Genomic DNA, 27987 nt, shown 5'->3' on the forward strand with positions numbered 1-27987 from the left:
CTTGCAGTGTCACTTACGAGTCTGTGGTAGCGATGATGATGAAATGGAACTTTGAAATGCTGGCAGGGATATAGTCGGCCTCGACGGTATTTTGGAAGTTCTTCTAAAGGCACAATTTTAAAAAGATTTCCAAAATTGTCCTCCCAAAGATGTTTTTTTATTTTAACTACACAGGAAGTTTTTTTAATTCAATTTTTTTTATAATTCGCTTTTTATACAATAGTTTTAATGCGTAATTTTAACTTTTTTTTTTGTTTCAACTAGTAGGTTATAAACAAAGTAAGAATTTATAAAATAGAACAAATCATTTAAATTTTGTCGAAAAAATTCTAAAACCATTCTATAAAAATTGCAACTTTTTGAAAATAGTTGGTGCCAATCGTTTCAGACAAGCAATAGAATGTATTAAAAATCATAAGATATTATAAAATAGGACAGCCGTCCTATGATAAGCCTATATTCAATTCATCGTTTCTGCGCCAATTTTGCACCACTTACAGATTTAAAATTAACGTTTTTACTACTTCAGTTAACATTTCTAAAATTAGCCTACATCTTATTTCCATGCGGGTTCACTTTTTTTAGAGTACCTATATATTCAATGGTCATATGCCATATGATTGTCGACCTACCTGAATCTGGCAACGTTCGTAGTTGTTTTTTATAGTTTCTTTTTCCCTATTGACAGTTTATTGTAAATCGTTTCGTAACAAATGCTCATAAAGGGTTAAAAAACATGAGAGAGATTCGACAACTCTCCTAAGAGAGACAAAAATCTCTGAATCGTTATAAAACTCTGAGAACATATTTGAGATTTTGAATACTCATCGAGTTGTAGTTCAGGTGGTTCAGTGGCAAAAGGTAAACAAATCAATTTTTCGCCACTCAGTTTGCAAACTAAGCTTAAACGGTTAAAACGTTCGAGCCGGCTGCGGTGAAAATAATCAAAATAGTTGTGAAAACGAAACGGGATATAGGTGTAAGAAAAACAACAAAATCGTGTTCTCACCATAAACCAAAAAAAAACAAAAACGCTCTCATATTAAACAAAATCAAAACCTAGAGAAAGGAGCAATCAATTAACTTAAGGTTCTATATAACTCTTATGTTAATAATTTTTAAAATTTTTGAAAATGTTTTAATTTATAAATTCATGTTAAACTAATATACATAATTTGTTAATGTGTTTGTGTGTGCGTGCTAGAACTTCTTTACGAAACAAAAATACTTCTCGTTGATATTTAATTTTTTTTTAATTCATAGTTCTTTTGAAAAAGCGTAGTCTGTGATCTGAATAATAAATTCTTCCGTTGATTTACATTTGAAAGCATTCATCGTACCATTCTACTACTACCAATCTTGCCAGTAGCAAAATGGCAGAGGCATATTTAATTAATGGCGCTATAATGATTTTTGTGCTAATTTTATTTTTACAAAATTCAATAACTTATGCACGTAAGTACATAAATTTTGTATAATATTTTAAAACATATCGCTCATTTTATAAAATAGTATACCATCTCATAACGACAAATACTTTCCAGAGAGACAAATGTTTTTAAAAACCTATACGTTCTTGTTATGGAAAGAAAAAAAATAGAAAATAAAGTCGGAAAAAAGAGCAAGGGAAAAGTTTGCACTTAAATCGGATGAGAGTAGTGATTTCTAGGTTCTCAGGAAGACTAGTGACAGTATGGGAAAAAATAGCCACTTCATGTGAAAAACTAAATAAATTGTACTTCATATTCTAAATTTCTATAAAGCATTGTTAAAATAAACAAGTAAGGAAAGTCTAAAGTCGGGCGGGGCCGTCTATATTATACCCTGCACCACTTTGTAAATCTAAATTTTCGATACAATATCACATCCGCCAAATGTGTTGGGGGCTATATATATAGGTTTGTCCCAAATACATACATTTAAATATCACTCGATCTGGACAGAATTTGATAGTCTTTTACAAAATCTATAGACTCAAAATTTAAGTCGGCTAATACACTAGGGTGGAACACAATGTTAGTAAAAAATATGGGAAACATTTAACTCTGAAGCAATTTTAAGGAAACTTCGCAAAAGTTTATTTATCATTTATCGCTCGATATATATGTATTAGAAGTTTAGGAAAATTAGAGTCATTTTTACAACTTTTCGACTAAGCAGTGGCGATTTTACAAGGAAAATGTTGGTATTTTGACCATTTTTGTCGAAATCAGAAAAACATATATATGGGAGCTATATCTAAATCTGAACCGATTTCAACCAAATTTGGCACGCATAGCTACAATGCTAATTATACTCCCTGTGCTCAATTTCAACTAAATCGGAGTTAAAAATTAGCCTCTGTGGTCATATGAGTGTAAATCGGGCGAAAGCTATATATGGGAGATATATCTAAATCTGAACCGATTTCAACCAAATTTGGCACGCATAGCTACAATGCTAATTCTACTTCCTGTGCAAAATTTCAACTAAATCGGAGAAAAAAATTGGCCTCTTTGGCCATATGAGTGTAAATCGGGCGAAAGCTATATATGGGAGCTATATCTAAATCTGAACCGATTTCAATAAAATTTGGCACACTTGACTACACTACTAATTGTACTCATAGTGCAAAATTTCAATCGAATTGGGGTAAAACTCTGTCTTCTGGGATCGTATTAGTCCATATCGGGCGAAAGATATATATGGGATCTATATCTAAATCTGAACCGATTTCTTCCCAAATCAATAGGGATCTACTCTGAGCCAAAACACATACTTGTGCGAAATTTGAAGTCGATTGGACTAAAACTGCGACCTAGACTTTGATTACAAAAATGTGTTCACGGACAGACGGACATCGCTATATCGACTCAAGAGCCCACCCTGAGCATTTTTGCCAAAGACACCATGTGTCTATCTCGTCTCCTTCTGGGTGTTGCAAACATATGCACTATCTTATAATACCCTGTTCCACAGTGTGGCGCAGGGTATAAAAATATTGTTGACCTTATTTGCTATTTAAGTACAATTTACGATATCATAAATCTCATAAAAGAGACAAGTATATATAACAGTGAGTTCTTAAATACCCACCACCATGAATCAAATATAATAATTTCCGCCGAAAACTCTTAGTCGTAGCGGGTTACTTGGTAATATATAGAATTTCAGGGGGTATGACGACAGATATTCTTCTAAGCAGATCAGTTCAACCAGTACGCTTCCCGAAGAGAAATTTAAAGATTCTACGTACGATGACTAGATCAGATTTATAAAAACCCTGTTTGGTTGATTTTTTTGGGGGGGAATCATAAGTGTGCAAGAAAAATGATGAAATGACGCCTTGATTTGAAATCTAAAATCTGAAGATTTTTACCCCCATTATTAAAATAACTACGAGAAGTAAAATCTGGAAATTTTACATTCAGTTTAAAGAAATGTTCATGATCAGTGCGCCTTCTATACACTCAAAAAAATGTGAATCAACATCACAGAGCCGCTCAACCTGGCAATATCCAGGGAACAACGAAATAAACCATTGCATAATGTGTACTAACATACAATCACAGAGCCGTTCAACCTGACAACAACCAGGGAACAAAATTTCGCAAACCATCGCTCAATGTGGAATACCTCTACAGAGCCGCTCAACCTAGTAATAACCATGGAACAAAATCCAAACTCCATTAACCTGGAATACATCCAGGAAGCAAACTTTGATCATGCTGTCCAATTCCAATTGAACAATTAATCTTATACTTACGACCTTACCATAAGTGCAGGAAACCAAAACAATCCATTCCAATTCGGGTATGACACCTCAGGGTTTGTTTGTTGTTCCATAACAGACAAATGCGAGTTGGTATAACCCAATAGCTCTAATGGCGTATTAACTTCAGCAATATACCCAGTAACGTCATTACTCTGTGGATTCTTTACGCGGCACGTCAACCGGAGATATATCAGCTTCACTGGGAAAAGCCCTGGTTAGTAGTTCCTTGAATTTTTTTCTATGGCAGTTCTCTCTCGTTTATACCCGCAAACAATGATGATGCTGCTTAACACGCTTCACATTTACAATGCATTCACGAGTCGAAACTAAATCCGGACGGGATGGGCTAAATATAGGGACTAGTCTTTCGCATTCCTCAATGCCACACCACATAACCACCGATGGAGCCGCCAAGACTACCGACTCTTCCTCGGAGATACGCTACTGCTTCTAGATTTCGTTATATTTTCCAACTCTAATTCGTTGTTGTTAGCCATGTTGCGGGCAAATATATTCCTTTTTACAAACTTTCCTTTTGTAAAAAATGTCTTTCTTAGCAAAGTTATCCCTGTACGAATAAATGTCAGATTAAAAATTCAAATGTTATGTAAAAAAGAAATGTTTTCTTAATTTCAAAAAAGAAAAAATTAACCAATGAGCAAAATCATCAAAATAAGCTTCAGCCTATATTTGAAGCTTTTTTATCATTGATCCAAAGATTCAATATCTCAGTTAATTCAAATTATTTCTTTAAATCAAAAATGGTTTTTCTTATTTTAAGGAAAAATTGTGTTACTTCAAAGACTTTATCGGAGGGATGCAAATTTGATTTGTGTCCTAAATTTAATGTGAACACTGTTGTCACTGTTTGTTGAAATAGCAAACATTAAGCTCGATTACGCTATAAATTGTTTTAGATTGGCTGAAACAAATAAAAACGTTAACTTAGGAGCTATCTTAACACAATTAAAATAATATTTCATGAATATCTATATTATTTGCCCAAAAATCTGAATACTCGTATTTATCATATTGAGGCATAACAGCAAACAAAATGTTTGCTGATCGCATTTAGGAGCGTGTAAATATATTATAATGCAAAAATATACCAAAAACTACTTTTGGTTCTTAAATATGCTTTGGGGAAACACTTATAACCTAAAAATTTTATAATTTGTTGTTCGTTAGCTCCTTAAGTACAAAAATATAACAGCAGACATTTACTGCTGTTTTTATCAGACTTTTTTCTATGAGTGAAGGTTGCATAATATTTATTTCAGTGTAAGAAACATATTATCGCGAGCCTAAAGATTTCTTGCTTTAAAATACACACAAAAAAATTTTTTTCTAATTCAATCACGAAATTAATTGATCCAATTAATTTTTTAATTGAAATGTCTTCAATCACAGAATTGATAGTATCAATTAAAAAATTAGTTGACAGTCAATTAAAAAATTAATTGATCCAATTAAATATTTAATTGATACTATTAATTTGTGTGATTGATTTTTATTTCAATTAAAAAATTTGTTGAATCAATTAAATTTTTAATTGAATATTTTTTAAAACTCAATTATGATTTTAATTGGAAAAATTTTCGTGAAGTTTTTTTCTGTGTACACATACAATTTTTATTTTTTAGTATAAAAGACACTTTTCAATGAAAACAGTTTGACCGTCAAGACTTTGTGCAAAAAAAGAACAATTGTGATTGAACTGACGGCAATATTTCCTATTTTTTCCATTTCCATTTGGACGTCAATTGCCTGTTTCGGTATCAGGCTAACATGTAATATTTCCTAAAATATCTTAAACAAATCTCTAATATTATTGAAATAGTACTTAAATTTGATCCTTTTTTGTAAACTGTATATAAAGCTAAAACGCATTCAAAATTATCCAGCAAAAAAATTGGAAGTTCTTCCAAAGGCACGACTTTAAAAGCACTTCCAAAAATATCCTCCCAAAGATGTTCTTTATTTTAACTACACACATAAAGAAATTTCACGAAAAATTTTCCAATTAAAGTCTTAATTGAGTTTAAAAAAAAATATTCAATTAAATATTTAATTGATTCAACAAATTTTTTAATTGAAACAAAAATCAATCACAAAAATTATTAGTATCAATTAATTTTTTAATTGGATTTATTAATTTTTTAATTGACTTTCAATTAATTTTTTAATTGATATAATTTCTGTGATTGAAGACAGTTCAATTAAAAACAAGTATATACGGCCGTAAGTTCGGTCAGGCCGAAGCTTATGTACCCTCCATCATGGATTGCGTAGAAACTTCTTCTAAACACTGCCATCGAATTACTTAAGTTGCGGTAACGCTTGCCGATGGCAAGGTATCTTAAAACCTCCTAACACCATCTTCTAAATTGTATGTAAGTCCATACGTGGTATATATTAAATCAAAAAAGATCGATCCAATACGTATATAATTCAGTTTGACAAAGTAGACATACAATTTTGACAAAATTTTCTACAGAAATACAATTTTAACAAAATTTTCTATAGAAATAAAATTTTTACAAAATTTTCTATAGAAAAAAAATTTTGACAAAATTTTCTATAGAAAGAAAATTTTGACAAATATTTCTACAGAAATAAAATTTGAACAAAATTTTCTATAGAAATAAAATTTTGACAATGATGAAAATTTTATTATGAACCGAATAAAATTTTAACAAAATTTTCTCTAGAAATAAAATTTTGACAAAATTTTCTATAGAAATAAAATTTTGGTAGATTATTTTTGGCTCTAGTGGAAACCATGATTATGAACCGATATGGACCAATTTTTGTGTGATTGGACCAATTTTGGTATGGTTGTTAGCGACCATATACTAACACCACGTTCCTAATTTGAACCGGATCGGATGAATTTTGCTCCTCCAAGAGGCTCCGGAGGTCAAATCTGGAGAACGTTTTATATGGGGGCTATATATAATTATGGACCGCTATGGACCAATTCTGGCACGGTTGTTAAAGATCATATACTAACACCATGTTCCAAATTACAACCGGATTGGATGAAATTTGCTTCTCTTTTAGGCTCCGCAAGCCAAATCTGGGGATCGGTTTATATGGGGGCTATATATAATTATGGACCGATGTGGACCAATTTTTGCATGGTTGGTAGAGACCATATACTAACAGCATGTACCAAATTTCAGCCGGATCGGATGAAATTTGCTTCTCTTAGAGCAATCGCAAGCCAAATTTGGGGGTCCGTTTATATAGGGGCTATACGTAAAAGTGAACCGATATGGCCCATTTGCAATACTATCCGACCTGCATCAAAAACAACTACTTGTGGCAAGTTTCAAGTCGATAGCTTGTTTAGTTCGGAAGATAGCGTGATTTCAACAGACGATCGGACGGACGGAAATGCTTAGATCGACTCAGAATTTTACCACGACCCAGAATATATATACTTTATGGGGTCTTAGAGCAATATTTCGATGTGTTACAAACGGAATGACAAAGTTAATATACCCCCATCCTATGATGGAGGGTATAATTAATTGAATCAATTAATTTCGTGATTGAAGACAAAAGATATTTTTTTTTGTGTGCAGGAAGTTCTTTTAATTTAATTTTTTTAAAACTCGTTTGTTTTATATTTTGGGAAAATTTCGATTTTTTTTTTTTAATATTTGAGGTCAAGCGTTTCAAACATCCAAAACACTGAGTTCGGATAACACCGTAAGAAGTGATGCAAATTCTGTGTAACGGATGTTGAAATGGTGGACATCCGTCCCATGTCAAGCTCATGTTAAATTCATCGCTTCTGCGCCAATTTTGCACCACTTCCGGATCCAAAAAGAACGTTTTCACTACTTTTTTGGCGACGCCTTTTTTTGCTGGGTAGTAGACATCTTTTAAGACTTTATACTAATGACGATTTTTACTTCAAATATGGCATAATTTATACTTGAAGTCGAGATGACGCAGAGAAGGCTTATTATCACCCCAACCATGTTCCAAAAGCAAAATGTTTTATCAAAAGATTGTTTTTTATGCTGTACATCGTTTTTATTTTGTTAATTTCGGCGTATATTTTTGTAGAAATGTAGTTTTTCCATTTAAACTAAATAAAAAATTTAAAATTCTACTAGCCCCCATTTTCATGAAGCTCCGTTAGTGCTACGTTAGCTAACTAATTTTTAAAACGATCTGTCATCTTGCCTATACATTCTATATGCCAGTTAGGAGCTTAACTGCTAGAAATTTTTCAGTTAAAGTTAACTGGAGAAAAGATATTTCCAATTTACTTTCTGTTAACTGACAGTTAAAGCCTAACGGAGCTACATGAAAATTGCCGTAAGTTGTAAAACCTTCTCAAAAGAACTTCCATGAAAGTGAAAAAGTCAACAGGCCCAGGTGGTGAAATTTTTATTTAATTTTCATTATTTTTTTAGAAGGGTTTTAGACGATGCAATAATTGCATGCAATAATTGCACGCAATTCTTATTTGTAGGCAAACGGGGTAGAGAAGCAAAGGGGGTAGAAAAAATTTCATGTTTTCCGTTCCTCTTGCAATTTTTTGACATTTCTGAAACTTGAAATTTCAAGCGATTGCATGAAAATTTTCAACGTATAAATGCTGAAGTTTTTAAGAAGCAACTTTAAAAGAGAATACAAAAAATTGCACGCAACCAATTGCATCGTCTAAAACCCCTCTTACTTGTTTGTTGATTTTCTATTAGAGTTGTGCACGTGAGTAATATTTTTCTCACACTCACGCACACTCACGACGGAAAAATCTTATTCACGCACACTCACGCACGATATTTTTTGGTAGGACTCACGCTCACGCACGCTTACGAAAGGAAAATTTTTACTCACGCACACTCACACACGAAAATCATTTAAATGTCGTGACTCACGAAAAATGTCGTGACTCGCGAAAAACCGCGTGACTCACGAATAATTTTATGAGTAATTTACCTACAGAACCTGACTGAAAACATGAGTATGATTAAAATCGAAAGCGTTATAAAACTTTTAACACTTAAGATATCACAAAAATTATAAATGAAATCAACTCCTAAGCATTTTATGTTCGTGAGCGTGTTTTTCCGAAATTCGTTACTCACGCACGCTCACGAAGATATTATTTTCGTGAATCACGCTCACGCACGACATTTGGTTGGTTAATCACGCTCACGCACACTCTCGCCGTTTCCCTCAGCGTGAGTCACGACAATTTCGTGTCACGTGCACACCTCTATTTTCTATTCTTTTGTGCGACATTTATTTGTCTAAAATTTAAATGTTGACTTTAAACTGCCAAATAGCGTATTTTCTATGACTGGTTCAAAAGAACTTCATTAGAAGTTGAAAGAATTGATGAAGGATCCTAGGATGCCCTTAAAAAGAAATGTTTGTGGAACAACTTCCATTTTTTTTTTGCTGGAAACCTATATATCTCCCTAAAGTGTCTTTATTTTAAAGAAACGGTTCGAACTCAATACCACTATCCTAAAGGGAAGATCAAAATCGTTGAATTCAACTAAACTTGTTTTGCGAGTGTACCTTATTAATGTACCCTGTTTCCACATTAATACACCAAAAATTATTAAATCAATCGCGGGGGTACTACGGTACTGTCCAGGGGGAAAAGTATTGAAAAATTACAATAGTATTGCATTTTCCACTCCTGCCATGATGCAACGGTTAGCATGCCCGCCGTGGTTTAATCCCAGTTTTGACCGAACACCAAAAAGTTTCTCTCAGTAACGCTGGTGACATTCTGTGTGTGTTCAAAGCTTCGCTAAGTGGTTTCACGCCGTTCGCACAGCACTCTGTGATAAGTAGATGTTCACCACAGTGGTATCACAATGGACCGAATAGTCTAAGGCCATGGTCACACTAGGCAAATATTTGACCAAAATGAGTGTCAAACATTTTTCCATAACTATTTTCCAAATATCTGGATACGGTTTTTAGAAAATATTCCTTCAATGATGATAGATATCCAATATGCTAAAAATGTCTGTTGGTTTGTAAAATATTTGCCCAGTGTGACCATAGCATAAGTGATCCTGTCATATCGGGTTGCCACTATACCTATCCTATTAGAGCAAAGAAACATTTTTGCAATTCGAATTTTTCTTCAGTGTATGGCTCTATTTACAGAAATTTTGCTTTCCTATTCTCATTTAAATAATCTTTATTTTTATTTATTTATTTTTATTTAATTTAAATTTAGCAGAATTCCATATCTCAAAAACACTGATAGACTTTCCCGATTTTCACAAATTAATCGATCTTACATAAACTTTTAAATCTGCAAAATATCATATAACACAAATCGGTTCAGATTGAAAAATAAAAAATATATTTAAAAAAACTTGTTCATAATATCCACATGGGCTTGTCATAATTTATTAGACACGACTTAAAGAGAAGTTTTACAAAGCTTAATTACTTCGAAATATCAACAGCATTGTTGAGGGGTTTAACCACCGTTGAAAAATGTGGGTGTTTGTATCCGAGTATAAAATTTAATTCGAACCTCCAGCATGCAAGAAGAACATGGCAAATATGGCACTATGTAGGTTTTCCATAATGTATTAATAAATGATAATGTTTTAATAAAATCCATGGGGTTTTATACAATAAGAGATATAACACAAATTTTGCAACCTATAAATAAATATTACCGTTTCTTATTCATATTTTTATTTTGTTTTAGCGACAAGTTTGCGCTTACTCAACTCATCTGCCTCATGATAATATTAAAACTCGTTTTATAATCTTTTATTTTGTAAACAAAATAACTAATAAAAAGAAGTAAAATACAAACATTTTTGAAATAACATCGAAATTGACAATGGCACCGAATATTAGATTTCACCGCGTATATTATCTAAAAAAAACATGATAATTCAAAAACTGCTTTATGGAAAAAAATTCCAAATTCTATTCTTCAACACCATCACATGAACCCTACACGTAATGAAATTTATTAGTAGATACAGCAGAAAAGGGTGTTGAAATAGAAAAAAGTCTGTTGATTGTATATACTCAAACAAAAAGTGAATCCGCTAGCAAGGAAAATGTTGCTTAATTGTAGAAATTTTTTACTAAACTATATTACAGATGCCGATATCATAAATATAAGTAAACATTTCGAGAAATTCAATGAAATTTATTGGGCATAATTAATTGTGGAAAAAATTACAAATTTCAAGAAATTCGGAACAATTTTGTGGTAAATATAAATTTAGTAAATCTTTATGCTTCATTTTATTTTTTTAGTCCATTTAACGATTACAAAAAATATTAAAGTCAAGGAAACTTTCTCATATTGGAGAAAGTTTAACTACCACATAATAATTTCCACACGCTCACAAAAAATCGCTTCTGTAACATATACTCCCAAACATATTTTGCTTCAAGCATATACATTTTTGGGTATTGCCCAAACATTTATATGTTTGATCTCTTCCAATATATAATATGTTTGAAAGCATATTGGTCTAAACTATATATGTTTGGGTAGTCTAAGTTCCAAACATTTTGTATTTTTACATCCAAATTCAATAATGTTGTCTTCCAAAAAACAATATGTTATTATGTGAACATATAATATGTTTGGAAGCATTTTGCACCCAAAAATATTATATGCTTAAAAAAATTCTCCCAAACAATATTGTGCTCAAAATTTTATTTATTTATTTATATATTTACAATCATAATGAATTATGAAAATAAACAGGTAATATAGGTGCTAACAACATAGGTTTTCGACCTGAATGCTCAAAATTTTGTTTCTGCCCAATTGTATATTCCCCCACATCTTTCTCACTTCCACGAGATTTTTTAGTTCTTAGCACCTTTTTCTGTAATACAAACATTGTAGAAGAAATTATTCAATTGTATGATTTTTTTTATTTTAATTTTACCTTTTGCCGGACGGGGATTCGAACAGCGGACCACACAGTTTGTAAGGATCAAAGAAATAGCTGATCAATTGCCCAAGGAAAAATAAAATGTTAATTTTGTAATAACAAGCAACAACCACCAACTTAATTCAATATCGCTCCCTGTTAAATAGCGCTCCAAGCTACTAAACACATATATGTTTATAGGCTATTTCTAAATTAATATATGTTTGCATCCAAGCATATTATATTTACAAACATTTTATGCCCCAAACATAATATGTTCTAACATATTAACATATATGTCCCAAACATGTTATGCTAGTTTATGAACATTATATGCTTGCACTCAAAAATATTGTGTTTAAAATTTGTGTTCCAAACATATAATGTTTATAGCCAAACATATGAAAAACAGTCTTTTTCATCCGTGCATGAACTAAAATAGTGCCCTAGAGGGAGGGTTCAATGCTTTTTGAGTGTACTTTTTTAACTCAATAACTAGGGACTTTCGTAACATCCCAGCAAAAAAAGCGTCGCCAAAAAAGTAGTGAAAATGTTCTTTTTGGATCCGGACGTGGTGCAAAATTGGCGCAGAAGCGATGATTTTAACATGGGCTTGTCATTGGACGGATGTCCACCATTTCAACAGCCGTTGCACTGAATTTGCATCACTTCTTAAGGTGTGATGCGAATCCAGTGATTTGGATGTGAATAAAGAAATTTTGTGATATTTTGACGAATAAATAATTTTTAAAATTTTTTTATGATTTTTAATGCATTATAACGCTTGTCTGGAACGTTTGACATCAAATATTTTCAAAAATTCGCAATTTTTCCAGAAAGGATTTAACATTTTTTTCGGCAAAATTTAAATAATTTGCACTATTTTATTAATTTTTAATCTTTTTTTAACCCATTTGAAACAATAAAATTTTAAATTTCCCATTAAAAATGTGAAAAAAGCGGATTATAAAAGATTGACTCAAATTAACTTCCTGTGCAGTTAAAATAAAGAACATCTTTGGGAGGACATTTTTGGAAGTGCATTTAAATTTGTGCCTTAAGAAGAACTTCCAAATTTTTTTTCTGGGATAATAAAAACAAAATATGTTAAGAATATGTCTTGTATTTGCTCAAAAATTGTGTGTGGTTGCAAAGTCTATAAACAGAAAAAAAGTATGTTATAAAAACATGTAAGTAAAGTCTAACGTCGTGCGTGGCCGACTATATTATACCCTTCACCATTATGTAGACCAAAATTTGTGTTACCATCTCAACTCCTTCAAATTTGTTGGGAGTTATTATCAAGGTTTATATTCCCATATACAAATACAAAAGAGCATTTATGATTTATCGGGCAATACATAACAGGTTGGCTGATAAGTCAACGGTCTAACAAAGAAAAACAATTTTTTTTTGTCAAAATTCGTTTTTATTATTCAACATAGTTCCCTTCAAGAGCGATCATAAGCGTAGGAAGGCCTCTGGGGAGGGGGCTTAGACCCCCCCAGAAAAATTTTAGCCCCCCCAGAATTTGAAAACCTATTTACGATTTTACATTTTTATAAAAATTAAACAAGTATATACTCGTACAACGCACAAAGTTCCACTAAAGACTTTCATGCACAATCGAATTACTTGGGTTGTGGTACAAGTCTGATATTTATGAAATAAAGCTGTGGTTGAACTTATGATTTAGTTGAATAAAAAATAGTAATTGATATTAAAACTATTCTTTCATAAATTAATATCTTAATAATGCTGCAAAAAAGCGTCGACAAAAAAGAAGTGAAAATGTTCTTTTTGGGTCTGGAAGTGGTACAAAATTGGCGGAGAAGCGATGAATGTAATATGAACTTGACATAGAACGAATGTCCACCGTTTCAACAACCGTTGCAATGAATTTGCATCACTTCTTGAGGTGTGATCCGAATTCAGTGTTTTGAATGTGAATTAAAAATGTTGTGATATTTTCCCAAATAAATAATTTGTATACTTTTTTATGATTTTTAATGCATTCTAACGTTTGTTTGAAACGTTTTCCCTCGAATATTTTCAAATATTATCGATTTTTCTATAATGGATTTAGCATTTTTGTGGCAAAATTTGAATAATTTGTACCATTTTATTTATTCTTACTCTTTTTTTTTAAACTATTTGAAAAAAGAAAACAAAAAATTACGCATTAAAATATAAAAAATTGTACTAAAAAAACTTCCTGTGTAGTTAAAATAGTTAACTTCTTTGTGAAGACATATTTGGAAGTGCATTTAAAGTTGTGCCTTTAGAACAACTCCCAATTTTTTGCTGGGAAAAGTGTGGAACTACCATACAGGAAATGGATCAACCACAGAACTGGTACAGGACTAGTCCCTGGTGTGTATGGACCAGTCCCAGTTCTGATCAAAACGTATGGAAGGGACCGTCCACTTTAACATGGGTTTGTCATTGACGGAGTAAACTTACATTTTAGGACGCGTCTTGGACACATCCCAAAAGACACGTCCTGGGACAATTTAGCAGGAGCAACCCATAAACAGGTCCTCAGGAACCAGTCTCGGACAAACTCATAGAAATCTATTTCAATTTGGGCTACTAATCGAACCAGAAATGAAAAAAAAACTTTTGAAATATGTCGAACAAAAGGTTATTCTGATAATTTTATTTCACTAAATGTGGAAATTGCAACTAACTGGAGCACAGGTAGCAGTTCTGTGATAGGTTCGTCATGGCAATTTGCACCAATTTCCCCGTAGGGTACTTTTGGTTGCTTTATTATAAATTGATTGTCGAGTTATTTTGATGTCTATTTTTTTATTCAATTTTATGAAATAAAACATTAGTTGAACCTATAAGTTCAGTCTATAAAGTTTTAGCTAGGGGGGCTATAGCCCCCCCTAGGAAAATTGTCTAGCTACGCTAATGAGAGCGATACAACGATTATAACGACATTCCAATTTTTTGATATCATTTTGGTAGTACTCCTTCGGTTTTACCTCAAAATAGGCCTCAGTTTCGGGGGCCAGGTCTGGACAATACGGTGGGTGGGGAAGCAATTCGAAGCCCAATTCATGAATTTTTGCCATCGTTCTCAATGACTTGTGGCACGGTGCGTTGTCTTGGTGGAACAACACTTTTTTCTTCTTCATATGGGGCCGTTTTGCCGCGATTTCGACCTTCAAACGCTCCAATAACGCCATATAATAGTCACTGTTGATGGTTTTTCCCTTCTCAAGATAATCGATAAAAATTATTCCATGCGCATCCCAAAAAACGGAGGCCATTACTTTGCCAGCGGACTTTTGAGTCTTTCCACGCTTCGGAGACGGTTCACCGGTCACCGTCCACTCAGCCGACTGGACTCAGGAGTGTAGTGATGGAGCCATGTTTCATCCATTGTCACATATCGACGGAAAAACTCGGGTGTATTACGAGTTAACAGCTGCAAAAACCGCTCGGAATCATCAACACGTTGTTGTTTTTGGTCAAATGTGTGCTCGCGCGGCACCCATTTTGCACAGAGCTTCCGCATATTTAAGGCCTCTGCTATCTCGATCAACTTCATTTTACGGTCATTCAAAATCATTTTGTGGATTTTTTTGATGTTTTCGTCGGTAACAACCTCTTTCGGGCGTCCACTGCGTTCACCGTCCTCCGTGCTCATTTCACCATGCTTGAATTTTGCATACCAATCAATTATTGTTGATTTCCCTGGGACAGAGTCTGGAAATTCATTATCAAGCCAAGTTTTTGCTTCCACCGTAGTTTTTCCTTCAGAAAACAGTATTTTATTATCAAAACACGAAATTCCCTTTTTTCCATTTTTTTCACAATAACAAAAGTTGCTTCACAAAAGACGCTCTATCTCACAAACTATTTGACTTACAGACGTCAAATTTTGACGCGAATCATTTGAAGGTTGGTACTATATAAAAATAGTATGCATTTAATACTAGCGACGTCATCTATGTGTCAGACCGGGGACTTATCAGCCAACCTGTTATGTATTCGAGATATAGGACAATTTGAGTAATATTTACAATTTTTCTACTCAGCAGTGGCGATTTTACAAGGATATTGGTTAAATCTCGCCAATATATGTGGTCAATTGTGGGTTGTTATACTCGTATATTATTTGGCCAATTCGGGCGATATTTCCACAAGTCGGAGCTTTATTTAAAATTCGATCATTCTGTGGAAAGTTTGACATTACAGTGTGTAGGTTATGACTACGATATGGGGAAATCATCACAGAATTTTATGTAAAATGTGGATATTTTGGCCATATTAGATCAAGATGACACACTTAAATAGCATATTAAATGTGTTCTCTGTGGAAACTGTCAATCAATCTCTCAGTCAATTGGAGGAAACCCCCATTGGAAATTGGTCTAAAATTCGAAACATTCTACCATATTTCCCCTACTCTGGCGTACATATATATGGGAGCTATATGTAAATATGAACCGATTTTGACCAAATTTTACACGCATAGTTAGAATAATAATCCTGCTATCTCGGCAAAAAACGTAAATGGGAGAATAATTTTAGCTTCCATGGTCATATGGGTGTAAATTGGGCGAAATATATATATATGGGAGCAATATCTAAATCTGAACCGATTTGAACCAAATTTGGCACACTTAACGATACTATTAAACGTACTCTTTGTGCAAAATTTTAAGCAAATCAGTGCAAACCTGTGGCTTTTGAGGCCATATGAGTCTAAATCGGGCGAAAGATATATATGGGAGCTATACCTTAATCTGAGCTGATTTTAATCAAATTTAGCACACCTAACAATACTATTAAACGTACTCAAAATACGCACGCAAAATTTGAAACAAATCAGGACAAAACTCTGGCTTTTTTGGCCATATAAGTGAAAATCAGACAAAAAATATATATGGGAGCTATATCAAAATCTGAACCGATTTCAACGAAATTTGGCACACTTAATGATACTATTAAATGTACTCCTTGTGCAAACTTTGAAGCAAATCAGGTCAAAACTCTGGCTTTTGAGGCCATATAAGTTCAAATCGGATGAACGATATATATGGGAGATATATCTAAATCTGAACCGATTTGGCTGATATTTCGCATATCTTTCGAAAGCCCCAAAATATTTGGTTGACCGAAATGTTGAGAAAAAACGTCAATTATGACCAGATCGGTGATATATATATGGCAGATATATCAAAAGCCGAACCGGTTTTTTTTTCAAAATCAATAGCGATTGTCTTTGAGTCAATGTAAAACTCTGTGCCAAATTTGAGGACGATCGGACTTAAACTGCGAGCTGTACTTTGCACACAAAATTACATATACAGACAGACGGCCGGACAGACAGACAGACAGACGGACATCGCTAAATCGACTCAGAATTTAATTCTAAGGCGATCTACTAAACGATGGGTCTCAGACGTTTCCTTCTTGGCGTTACATACAAATGCACAAACTTAACCAAAACCACAGTAGTGGTGAAGGGTATAATGATTCTAAAATGAACTAATATTTATTGCAAAAATTTTATTTTGTTTTAATTTATTTTTAAAACTACAGCGTTGTTAAAATGGGAATGATCTGGCGCTTAAGATTTTTTCTTTATTTTTAGTTCATTTTTCTTTTCGAGAAAGATGCATTTCATAAATGGTATTTAAAAATTCAAAAATGTTCGAAAATTTTCGTAAATTTAAAGAATTTCAAAATTGGGCATACAATTTAGTTCAATTTTCGCACGAGATAGTTCATTTTTCCCATAATGTAGTTTACTTTTTTTTCTGTGTAAGAAAATTTGGCTTTATCTAAACAGGGATGACTTCTGATTTCCAAAATAACACGTCATTGCTTGATAGGGTTGTATAAAAAAAGGTGCGCTGAATTACAAGGACTGCACTAAAAAATATATATACGTGGCTATTAAAGATTACGCCACATAAATTTTAGGATGTGCAATTTACACAATATTAAGGACAAATTTCTTTAAAATAGTGCAATTTTAATTAAAAGAAAGTTTATAATCATTGTTTCAATTTTTTAATTAAATTTGGGACATACATTTGGAAATTTGCGTTCTTCCGTTAAAGTTGCATGTCTTTGAACTGACAAATGTAGGCTATGACTTATTTTGAGGATTTTGCATCTTTGGTTTAAAGTTTTTTTATGAAAAAAATTTTACTTTGTATCCATTATAATTTGGATTTTTAAACTAGCATTTGTTTGTACGTGAGTACCTTTATTAATAAACAATTTACAAAATTTGTATCATAAATTTAATGAAAAAAAATTTTTTTTGAAGCAAAGTTTTTAAACTCTATTTTAATTAAAATTTCATTATTTTAAAGAAATTTGTCTTTAATATTTTATAAATTTCGCATCCTAAAATTTAGGTTGCGTAATCTTTAATATCACGTAAATTTTTTTTCAGTGTATGTTAAGCTCAATGATAAGGGACCTTCTTTTTATAGCCGAGTCCGAAGGCGTTCCACATTGCAGTGAAACTATTCAGTGTGTCACCAGCATTTCTGAGGTGGGATAATCCAACGCTGAAAAACTTTTTGGTGTTTGTCGAAACTGGGTTTGAACCCACGACCCTGTGTATGCAAGGCAGGCATGCTAACCATTGCACCACGGTGGGTCCCTTTTTGGATACAAGTAAACTTCTTTTTGAGAGTACTGCATGAGTTGTCACGAAGGAGACGACACCTGGTGTTTTTGGCAATAATACCGATCCCTGAGACGATCTAGCCATGTCTGTGAATACATTTTTGTGATGAAGTCTAGGTCGTAGTTTTAGTCCAATCGACTTCAAATTTGGCACAATTATGTGTCAGAATAGACCCCAGATTTTGGAAGAAATCGGGCCAGAGTTAGATATAGCACCCATATGCACGTATATGAGCCCAGAAGCTAGATATTTACCTTGAATTGCTATAAACTTTACACAAGGAGTACTATTTCTAGTGTCGTAACGTGTTCCAAATTTGTTTGACATAGGCTCAGATTTTGATATAGCTCCCATCAGTATTACCGTTGGAAATTTTGAAAAAGTCGAAAAAAAAGTCGCATACTCAAAAAAAGATCGCACAAAAAAGTGGCATAATAATAAAAAAGTTGCATACATTCCCTGTAGGAATGTCTCGAACTCACTCAAAATCAAACTAACTTTTTGCTAACTAATTTGAGGCGACTTTAAGCTAACTCATTATTTATGCAGTCTTGAGTCAGTTGAATTTTTCCCAAACTCACTTTTTCTCGATCAGCAATGAGTTACCTTTTTACTCACTCTAAGCTGATGCATATTTAAGTGAAGTAAAGTCATGGAAACAATTCAAATAAACAAACAAAAAATATGTGTTGACTTCTATAACTGTCAATTTGGATTTGGCTTTTTATATTTGTTTCAATTTAGCTTTTATTTTCAGAGAACTTTTGTAATTTTTTGTCCCGGTTAGCGGTAAGTAGCATAGAAATGCATAATTCTAACGCAATTTAATAATTAAACTTTCCTTATTTCCACTAGAACCCATCATTATCAGTGAAGGAATAAATGGAAACTTCGAATAAAAGTGTTAAATGGCTGTTTGAGGACTAAGATATTGGGAAATACATCTAAGCCTTTTGGACTTCTCTGACGAATGCCAATTCCATTCAGTGTGCGTCATTACAAAAGTAGGTACAACTCCCTCTGAGTTAAACGAGAAAATTAACACAACACTCAAACTCAAGACAAGATGTACTCAACTAATATTATCCGAATTTTTACTTACGTTATATTTTATTTATTGTAAAATAATTTAAAAAAATCTGAATTGTTATTATTTTTAATTAATTCAAAATAAAATGAATCAAAAATAATAAAACAAAAACAAAATATTTTATTATCCACAAAGAGCTCACCATAAACTAATCAGTTAAGAGCTAACTCATAGTATGCTCATATAAAGGGTGATTTGTTAAGAGCTTGATAACTTTTTTTAAAAAAAAACGCATAAAATTTGCAAAATCTCATCGGTTCTTTATTTGAAACGTTAGATTGGTCCATGACATTTACTTTTTGAAGATAATTTCATTTAAATGTTGACCGCGGCTGCGTCTTGGGTGGTCCATTCGGAAAGTCCAATTTTGGGCAACTTTTTCGAGCATTTCGGCCGGAATAGCCCGAATTTCTTCGGAAATGTTGTCTTCCAAAGCTGGAATAGTTGCTGGCTTATTTCTGTAGACTTTAGACTTGACGTAGCCCCACAAAAAATAGTCTAAAGGCGTCGAATCGCATGATCTTGGTGGCCAACTTACCGGTCCATTTCTTGAGATGAATTGTTCTCCGAAGTTTTCCCTCAAAATGGCCATAGAATCGCGAGCTGTGTGGCATGTAGCGCCATCTTGTTGAAACCACATGTCAACCAAGTTCAGTTCTTCCATTTTTGGCAACAAAAAGTTTGTTAGCATCGAACGATAGCGATCGCCATTCACCGTAACGTTGCGTCCAACAGCATCTTTGAAAAAATACGGTCCAATGATTCCACCAGCGTACAAACCACACCAAACAGTGCATTTTTCGGGATGCATGGGCAGTTCTTGAACGGCTTCTGGTTGCTCTTCACTCCAAATGCTGCAATTTTGCTTATTTACGTAGCCATTCAACCAGAAATGAGCCTCATCGCTGAACAAAATTTGTCGATAAAAAAGCGGATTTTCTGCCACTGATTTTGGTAATAAAATTCAATGATTTGCAAGCGTTGCTCGTTAGTAAGCCTATTCATGATGAAATGTCAAAGCATACTGAGCATCTTTCTCTTTGACACCATGTCTGAAATCCCACGTGATCTGTCAAATACTAATGCATGAAAATCCTAACCTCAAAAGAATCACCCTTTATTATCAACCTAAAGCTAACTCACTTTGAGCTATCTTTTGGTTAGCTGAAGCTTATGCAGGTTTGAGTGAGGACTGACTCGTTCCAATGGCAACACGTGTTAAAACTGAATAGGATTTTACATGGGAAATGAGTTAGGATTTGAGTCACCTGTGACTCAGTTATGACTAACAATTTATTAACTTAAAGTCACCTCAATTTCCTACAGGGTTTTTGAGATCTTTTTATTACACAAAATGTTCTATAAATCAACACAAAAACAATAAAGGAACAGTCCCTTTAACATAAAATCCAGTAAAACGTAAACTTGCAATAAAGTAAAAATTTATTTTTTTCTCCTTCCTAAAATTAGCAGAAATGTACGAGAACGCCATCCAGTGCCAATTTACCATCAGCCAATTAAAATAACAAAAATATTTATGTTTTATACTACACTTCTAATTGACTCTGTTAAATATATTGCATGTATTATTTGCTTACGGCTAAATCTTGCAAGATGTTACTGGGAAAAACAATTCCTAGCATCTTCTCTATTTCTCAATTGTCAAATTTGATTTCACTCTGGCTCACTTTTGCTGGCTTTTTGGAGTAAACGAACGTCTCCAGCAAAAATTTGTGATAATTATCAAAAATTAGTGGGTACTCGAATGGGGCTAGAGGACCTACACCGTGTAGGTTAGGTATCGTAGGCAGGGCTGCCAATTTTGCCGATTTATTGGCATTTTGCCGATTTTTTTACACAAAAAATAGCAAATGCCGATTTTCCGATTTTTGCCCCAAAAATGACGATATTAGCTCGGTTCAAAAATTTGGAAAAGAAGCGGTTCGTTTACACAATTAGAGCCAGCAAAAGAGAGAATTCATTTGACAATAGTCAGATAGATAAATTGCAACTTTTTGCTAGAGATTTCATACATGTAGGAGCTCTACCTCATTTTACATCTACAGTATTAGTATCACGGTTGCCACTCGTGCCAAAAATAATCCACCAAAATTTGAAGAAAATTGTATCAAAAATCTACCAAATTACAAAAATATCTTGAAGTTGTTGATTAAATGATTAGTATATACCAAAATTTTGTTTTATTCGAAAGAAATGTTTTATATGGAATTTATAGAAAATTTTGTTAAAATTTTATTTCTACAGAAAAAGTTGTCAAAATTTTATTTCTATAGAAAATTTTGTCAAAATTTTATTTCTACAGAAAAAGTTGTTTAAATTTTATTTCAATAAAAAATTTCGGCAAAATTTTATTTGTATAGAAAATTTTGTTCAAATTTTATTTCAATAGAAAATTTCGGCAAAATTTGTTAAAATGTTATTTGTATAGAAATTTTTGTCAAAATTTTATTTGTATAGAAAATTTTGTCCAAATTTTTTTTGTATAGAAAATTTTGTCAAAGTTTTATTTGTATAGAAAATTTTGTCAAAATTTTATTTCTATAGAAAATTTTGTCAAATCTTTATTTCTATAGAAAATTTTGTCAAAATTGTATTTCTATAAAAAATTATATCAACATTTAATTTCTATAGATAATTTTGTCAAAATTTTGTTTCCATAGAAAACTTTCTCAAGCCTTTATATCTGTAGAGAATTTTTGCACATTTTTATTTCTATAGAATATTCCTGCAAAAATTTATTTCTATAGAACATTTTTAGCAATTATTTTCTATAGTAAATTTTTGCAAAAATTTATTTCTATGAACATTTTTGCAAAATTTTATTTCTCAGAAAATTTTGCAAAATTGTATTTTTAATACAGTTTTTGGAATTGCATAGCATAGTATTGCATAAAAATGTGTTTTTTTATTTTATTTTTATACAAGACTGAATTCATTATGATTTTGTTGTTGAAATGCATAGTTGTGTTAATTTTCTGTTCTTTGTATGAAATAAATATTTTTGTTTTTATCAAAAATTTAGTTTTGTTTTAATATTATTAACATTGCAGATTTCTTGACGATTTTTAAAATGGAAGTGACGATTTTTTCGGAAAAAAGTGACGATTATTCTTGAAATTTTATTGGCAGCCCTGATCGTAGGTTAGGTGTCCATTGTGATACCATACGCGATTTACATCTCTCTTAGTAATGTGTGCTTCTATGTTTAGCTCAATGACAACTTGTCATTGAAAAGTGAAATCTTTTTTATAGCCGAGTTCTGGCGTCTCACATTGCGGTGAAGTACTTCGAGGAGCTTTGAAACATTCAGCATACACAACAGAAACACATTTTGCTCTTTGGTCGAAACTGGGGTTGAATCCATGACCCTTTGTATACAAGGCGGGCCATTGCACAACAGTGGCTTCGCGTAAGACGCACGGCGATGAATTCCCACTTAAAAAACTTGCTTAAAATTTAAGCACTTCCCTTTTGTGCGACACGCATGCGACTAAAGTCGCACATTTTGCATATTTTAAAAAGAAGTCGCATGACGTCAGAAAGATTGCAAAATGCGACTAAAGTCGCACAACGGTAACACTGGCTCCCATATATACCTTTCGCCCGATTTACACTCATATGATCATACAAAAAAATTTCACGAAAATTTTTCCAATTAAAATATTAATTGAGTTTTAAAAAACATTCAATTAAAAATATAATTGATTCAACAAATTTTTTAATTGAAACAAAAACGAATCACAAAAATAATAGTATCAATTAATTTTTTAATTGGATCAATTAACTTTTTAATTGACCTTCAATTAATTTTTTAATTGATACTATCATTTCTGTGATTGAAGACATTTCAATTAAAAATTAATTGGATCAATTAATTTCGTGATTGAATCAGAAAAAAAAAATTTGTGTGTAGAAACCAAGGCTTTTCTCCGATGTATGAGAAATTTTCCACAGAGAATAGAATTGATATTCTAGCTATGCATGTTTATTTTGGTTGAAATCGGTTCAGATTTAGATATAGCTCCCATATATATCTTTCGCCGGATATGCACTTGTATGACCCGAGAAATCAGAGTTTGACTCATCTTTATATGAAATTTTGCATAGAGTAGAATTAAAATTCTTGCAAGGGGTACCTAATTTGGTCAAAATCGGTTCAGATTTAGATATAGCTCCCATATATATATCTTTCGTCCGATATGCACTTATGTGACTTCAGAGATTTGTCGTAGAGGTGTGCACGTGAGTAATATTTTACTCACGCACACTCACGACGGAAAAATCTTACTCACGATATTGTTTGGTAGGACTCACGCTCACGCACACTCACGAAAAGAAAATCTGTACTCACGCACACTCACGAAGATATTGTTTTCGTGACTCACGCTCACGCACGACTGTTGGTTTGTTAATCACGCACACTCACGCCGTTGCCATCAGCGTGACTCACGACTCACGCGTGAGTCACATGATTTTTCGTGATTCACGACAATTTCGTGTCACGTGCACACCTCTAATTTGTGGAAGTCTAACAAGTTTGTCCAAGTTGGTTCAGATTTAAATGTACAAGCAAAGAAATTTGTTAGTCGACACACCTGGAAAGACTGCTAAAACAGCAAAAATTCTGCTTAAAAGGGGATATCAATCTCTGTTTGCTAAAATAGCAAACATTGCCTGCTATTTTTTTAAACTTGTTTACTTTTAAACATATTTCAGTTTCGTTGAAACAAACAAAGATGTTAAACCATGGGGTATCATAACATAATAAAAACGATAAATTAAAAAATATGTCTTCTATTTATATATTTTACCCAATAAATTTGAAGGAGTTGATATGGTATCAAAAATGTATGCTTACAATATGTATTTAAAATTTCCTTGTTTTTTTTTGTTTTTTTTTTTATCACATTTGACAATAATAAACAACAACATAAATTTTTTTAAATAAAATTAAGTTAATTTTTGCATAATTTGTCAACAGAAACTTTCAACTTTCCGAACGAACAGGCCGATGTTCCAAATTTTGGACGTTGTATAACACCAAATCGGGAAAGAGCACTTTGCATTGTTCTGAACGATTGTAAATATCTATATAACGTATTGACAGCAAAGCCATTGCGAGATGCAGATCGACTGTATTTAAGTCGAAGTCAATGTGGATATCAAAATGGAAAAGTTCTGGTAAGTGAATATTTCACAATGATACAAAATCCATAGACTGTATGAACTGTTAGCAATTGCTTTATAGATATGTTGTCCAGATCGTTATCGACAAATTCAGCCAGTTACACCCGCTCCAACATCGCCGCCCGCCCTCATCAATAATCTTTTACCACATCCTGGTCAGTGTGGTAATGTTTTGTCGAATCGCATCTATGGTGGCAATAAAACTAAAATTGATGAATTTCCTTGGATGGCATTAATCGAGTATACAAAGGGTAAGTACACTTAAATAAAACATCGGCACTATGTGCATCGTATGAGATTTTGATTTATCTCTCAAACCTATTTTAATAAAATTCCCGAAAATGCTTAGGGAGATTTGGTTGCCACAGTTGGTTGAATTCTACCAAAAATGGTAGATTTTTTTACTGTTTGGTAGATTGATATAATTCTTGATATTTTGTTACATTTTGAAAAATATTCCCCTTCAACTAAGAGGTACTTAACAAATTTTCTATAGAAATAAAATTTTGACAAAATTTACTATAGAAATAAAATTTTGACAAAATTTACTATAGAAATAAAATTTTGACAAAATTTACTATAAAAATAAAATTGTGAGAAAATTTTCTTTAGAAACAAAATTTTCTATAGAAATACAATTTTGACAAAATTTTCTATAGAAATAAAATTTTGAGAAAATTTTCTATAGAAATAACATTTTGAGAAAATTTTCTATAGAAATAAAATTTTGAGAAAATTTTCTATAGAAATAAAATTTTGACAAAATTTTCTATAGAAATAAAGTATTGATAAATTTTTCTATAGAAATTAAGTTTTGAGAATTTTTTCTATAGAAATAAAATTTTGAGAAAATTTTCTATAGAAATAAAGTTTTGAGAAATTTTTCTATAGAAATAAAATTTTGACAAAATTTACTACTGAAATAAAATTTTGAGAAAAATTTCTATAGAAATAAAATTTTGAGAAAATTATCTATAGAAATAAAATTTTGACAAAATTTACTATAAAAATAAAATTGTGAGAAAATTTTCTTTAGAAATAAAATTTTGAGAAAATTTTCTATAGAAATAAAATTTTGAGAAAATTTTCTGTAGAAATAAAATTTTGAGAAAATTTTCTATAGAAATAAAATTTTGACAAAATTTTCTATAGAAATACAATTTTGAGAAAATTTTCTATAGAAATAAAATTTTGACAAAATTTTCTATAGAAATAAAATTTTGAGAAAATTTTCAATAGAAATAAAGTTTTGAGAAAATTTTCTATAGAAATAACATTTTGAGAAAATTTTCTATGGAAATAAAATTTTGACAAAATTTTCTATAGAAATAAAATTTTGACAAAATTTTCTATAGAAATAAAGTTTTGAGAAAATTTACTACTGAAATAAAATTTTGAGAAAAATTTCTATAGAAATAAAATTTTGAGAAAATTATCTATAGAAATAAAATTTTGAAAAAAATTTCTAAAGAAATAAAATTTTGAAAAAAATATCTAAAGAAATAAAATTTTGAAAAAAAAAATCTATAGAAATAACATTTTGACAAACTTTTCTATAGAAATAAAATATTGAGAAAATTTTCTATAGAAATAAAATTTTGAGAAAATTTACTATAGAAATAAAATTTTGACAAAATTTTCTATAGAAATAAAATTTTGACAAAATTTTCTATTGAAATGAAATTTTGACAAAATTTTCTATAGAAATAAAATTTTGACAAAATTTTCTATAGAAATAAAATTTTGACAAAATTTTCTATAGAAATAAAATTTTGACAAAATTTTCTATAGAAATAAAGTTTTGAGAAAATTTTCTATAGAAATAACATTTTGAGAAAATTTTCTATAGAAATAAAATTTTGACAAAATTTTCTATAGAAATAAAATTTTGACAAAATTTTCTATAGAAATAAAATTTTGACAAAATTTTCTATAGAAATAAAGTTTTGAGAAAATTTACTACTGAAATAAAATTTTGAGAAAAATTTCTATAGAAATAAAATTTTGAGAAAATTATCTATAGAAATTAAATTTTGACAAAATTTTCTATAGAAATGAAATTTTGAGAAAATTTTCTATAGAAATAAAATTTTGACAATATTTTCTATAGAAAAAATAATTTGTAAAATAAATTTTTTTTTTGTTTGGTTTTTTTTTATTTTTTTGCAAAATTTTCTTCAAATTTTGGTAGATTATTTTTAGGTCGAGTGGAAACCGTGGGTATGATGTAGTGGACCTTACTCGACCTTCAACTTTACTCATTGGTTTTGAAAATTATGTACGTTTTAGCAAACAAAAATTGCTTTCCTTTTTTCAGCGGACAAAAGCCGCTGAAACAACTATGTTATGCAACTAAATAACAATTCATATCGAGTCGAGAGCATCAATAATACGTTTTCCCTTTTTTTCAAGGTAATAATGGCAAAGGTCATCATTGTGGTGGTTCTCTCATCAATAATCGCTATGTTATAACTGCTTCTCATTGCGTCAATGGTAAATCAATTCCTTCGGATTGGCGACTGACGGGTGTTCGTTTGGGAGAATGGGACCTAACAACAAATCCTGATTGCGAAGTAGATATAAGAGGCGAGAAAGATTGCGCCCCCGAACATATAGATCTAAGAGTTGAACGGGCCATACCACATCCTCAATATGATCCTAACTCGAGAAATCAAGCCAACGATATAGCCTTATTGCGTTTGGAACGAAACATTGTATACACGGATTTCATTCGACCCATATGCCTTCCCATTAGCCCAAGTTTGAGATCGGCAACGTTTGATGGTATTGTGATGGATGTAGCGGGCTGGGGTAAAACGGAAAATGCGTCTGTATCGGAATTAAAGTTAAAAGCATCCGTTTCGGGCCACACCAGGGATGAATGTAGTGCAGTGTACATGCAACAAAACATTAATCTCGAGGAATCGCAAATATGTGCTGGAGGCCAGGAGGGTATTGATTCTTGTCGTGGTGACTCTGGTGGTCCTTTGATTAGTTTAGATACCACAAATCGGTTCGTATATCGACTACAATTTTTGGTACACTTAGTTACTTACTAATTTTTATCATTTAGTGTTCGAGCGTATTATTTTCTGGCTGGTGTTGTATCATTTGGACCCACACCATGTGGTCTGGAAGGTTGGCCGGGTGTGTATACAAGAGTTGGAAGTTTTATTGATTGGATAACTCAGACCATTCAACCTTAAGCATAGACTATATTTTTATATACACTAGACTCACATGTAATCATAAATTTTTTGTACTGTAAATATGTATTGTGTTTCATTAAATATTTTAAAATTGTTTTGAAAACATTTCACTAATAAATTTTTGACATTCCTTCTTAACTAAGGAAATT

At 31.9% G+C, this 27987-nt stretch overlaps 1 protein-coding gene across 4 annotated transcripts; it reads left to right on the forward strand.

Annotated features, from left to right (window-relative positions):
• The first annotated feature begins 855 nt into the window (after positions 1–855).
• On the forward strand, positions 856–27985 carry LOC142221909 (serine protease ea-like). 4 transcript variants are annotated; one of them, XM_075291780.1, is made up of 6 exons: positions 856–979; positions 1264–1455; positions 24424–24623; positions 24691–24880; positions 27042–27642; positions 27703–27985. In XM_075291780.1, exons 2-6 carry the CDS (start codon positions 1374–1376, stop codon positions 27833–27835), a joined length of 1206 nt encoding a protein of 401 aa, XP_075147895.1. In that variant the 5' UTR covers positions 856–979; positions 1264–1373; the 3' UTR covers positions 27836–27985. The 4 variants fall into 4 exon arrangements, with proteins under 4 accessions (XP_075147895.1, XP_075147897.1, XP_075147894.1 ...); XM_075291782.1 differs by having other exon boundaries at positions 891–979; positions 1329–1455; XM_075291779.1 differs by having other exon boundaries at positions 892–1089.
• Positions 27986–27987: the final 2 nt, after the last annotated feature.

Source organism: Haematobia irritans, chromosome 1 (assembly GCF_050003625.1).
Source record: "Haematobia irritans isolate KBUSLIRL chromosome 1, ASM5000362v1, whole genome shotgun sequence".
Lineage (NCBI taxonomy): Eukaryota > Metazoa > Arthropoda > Insecta > Diptera > Muscidae > Haematobia > Haematobia irritans.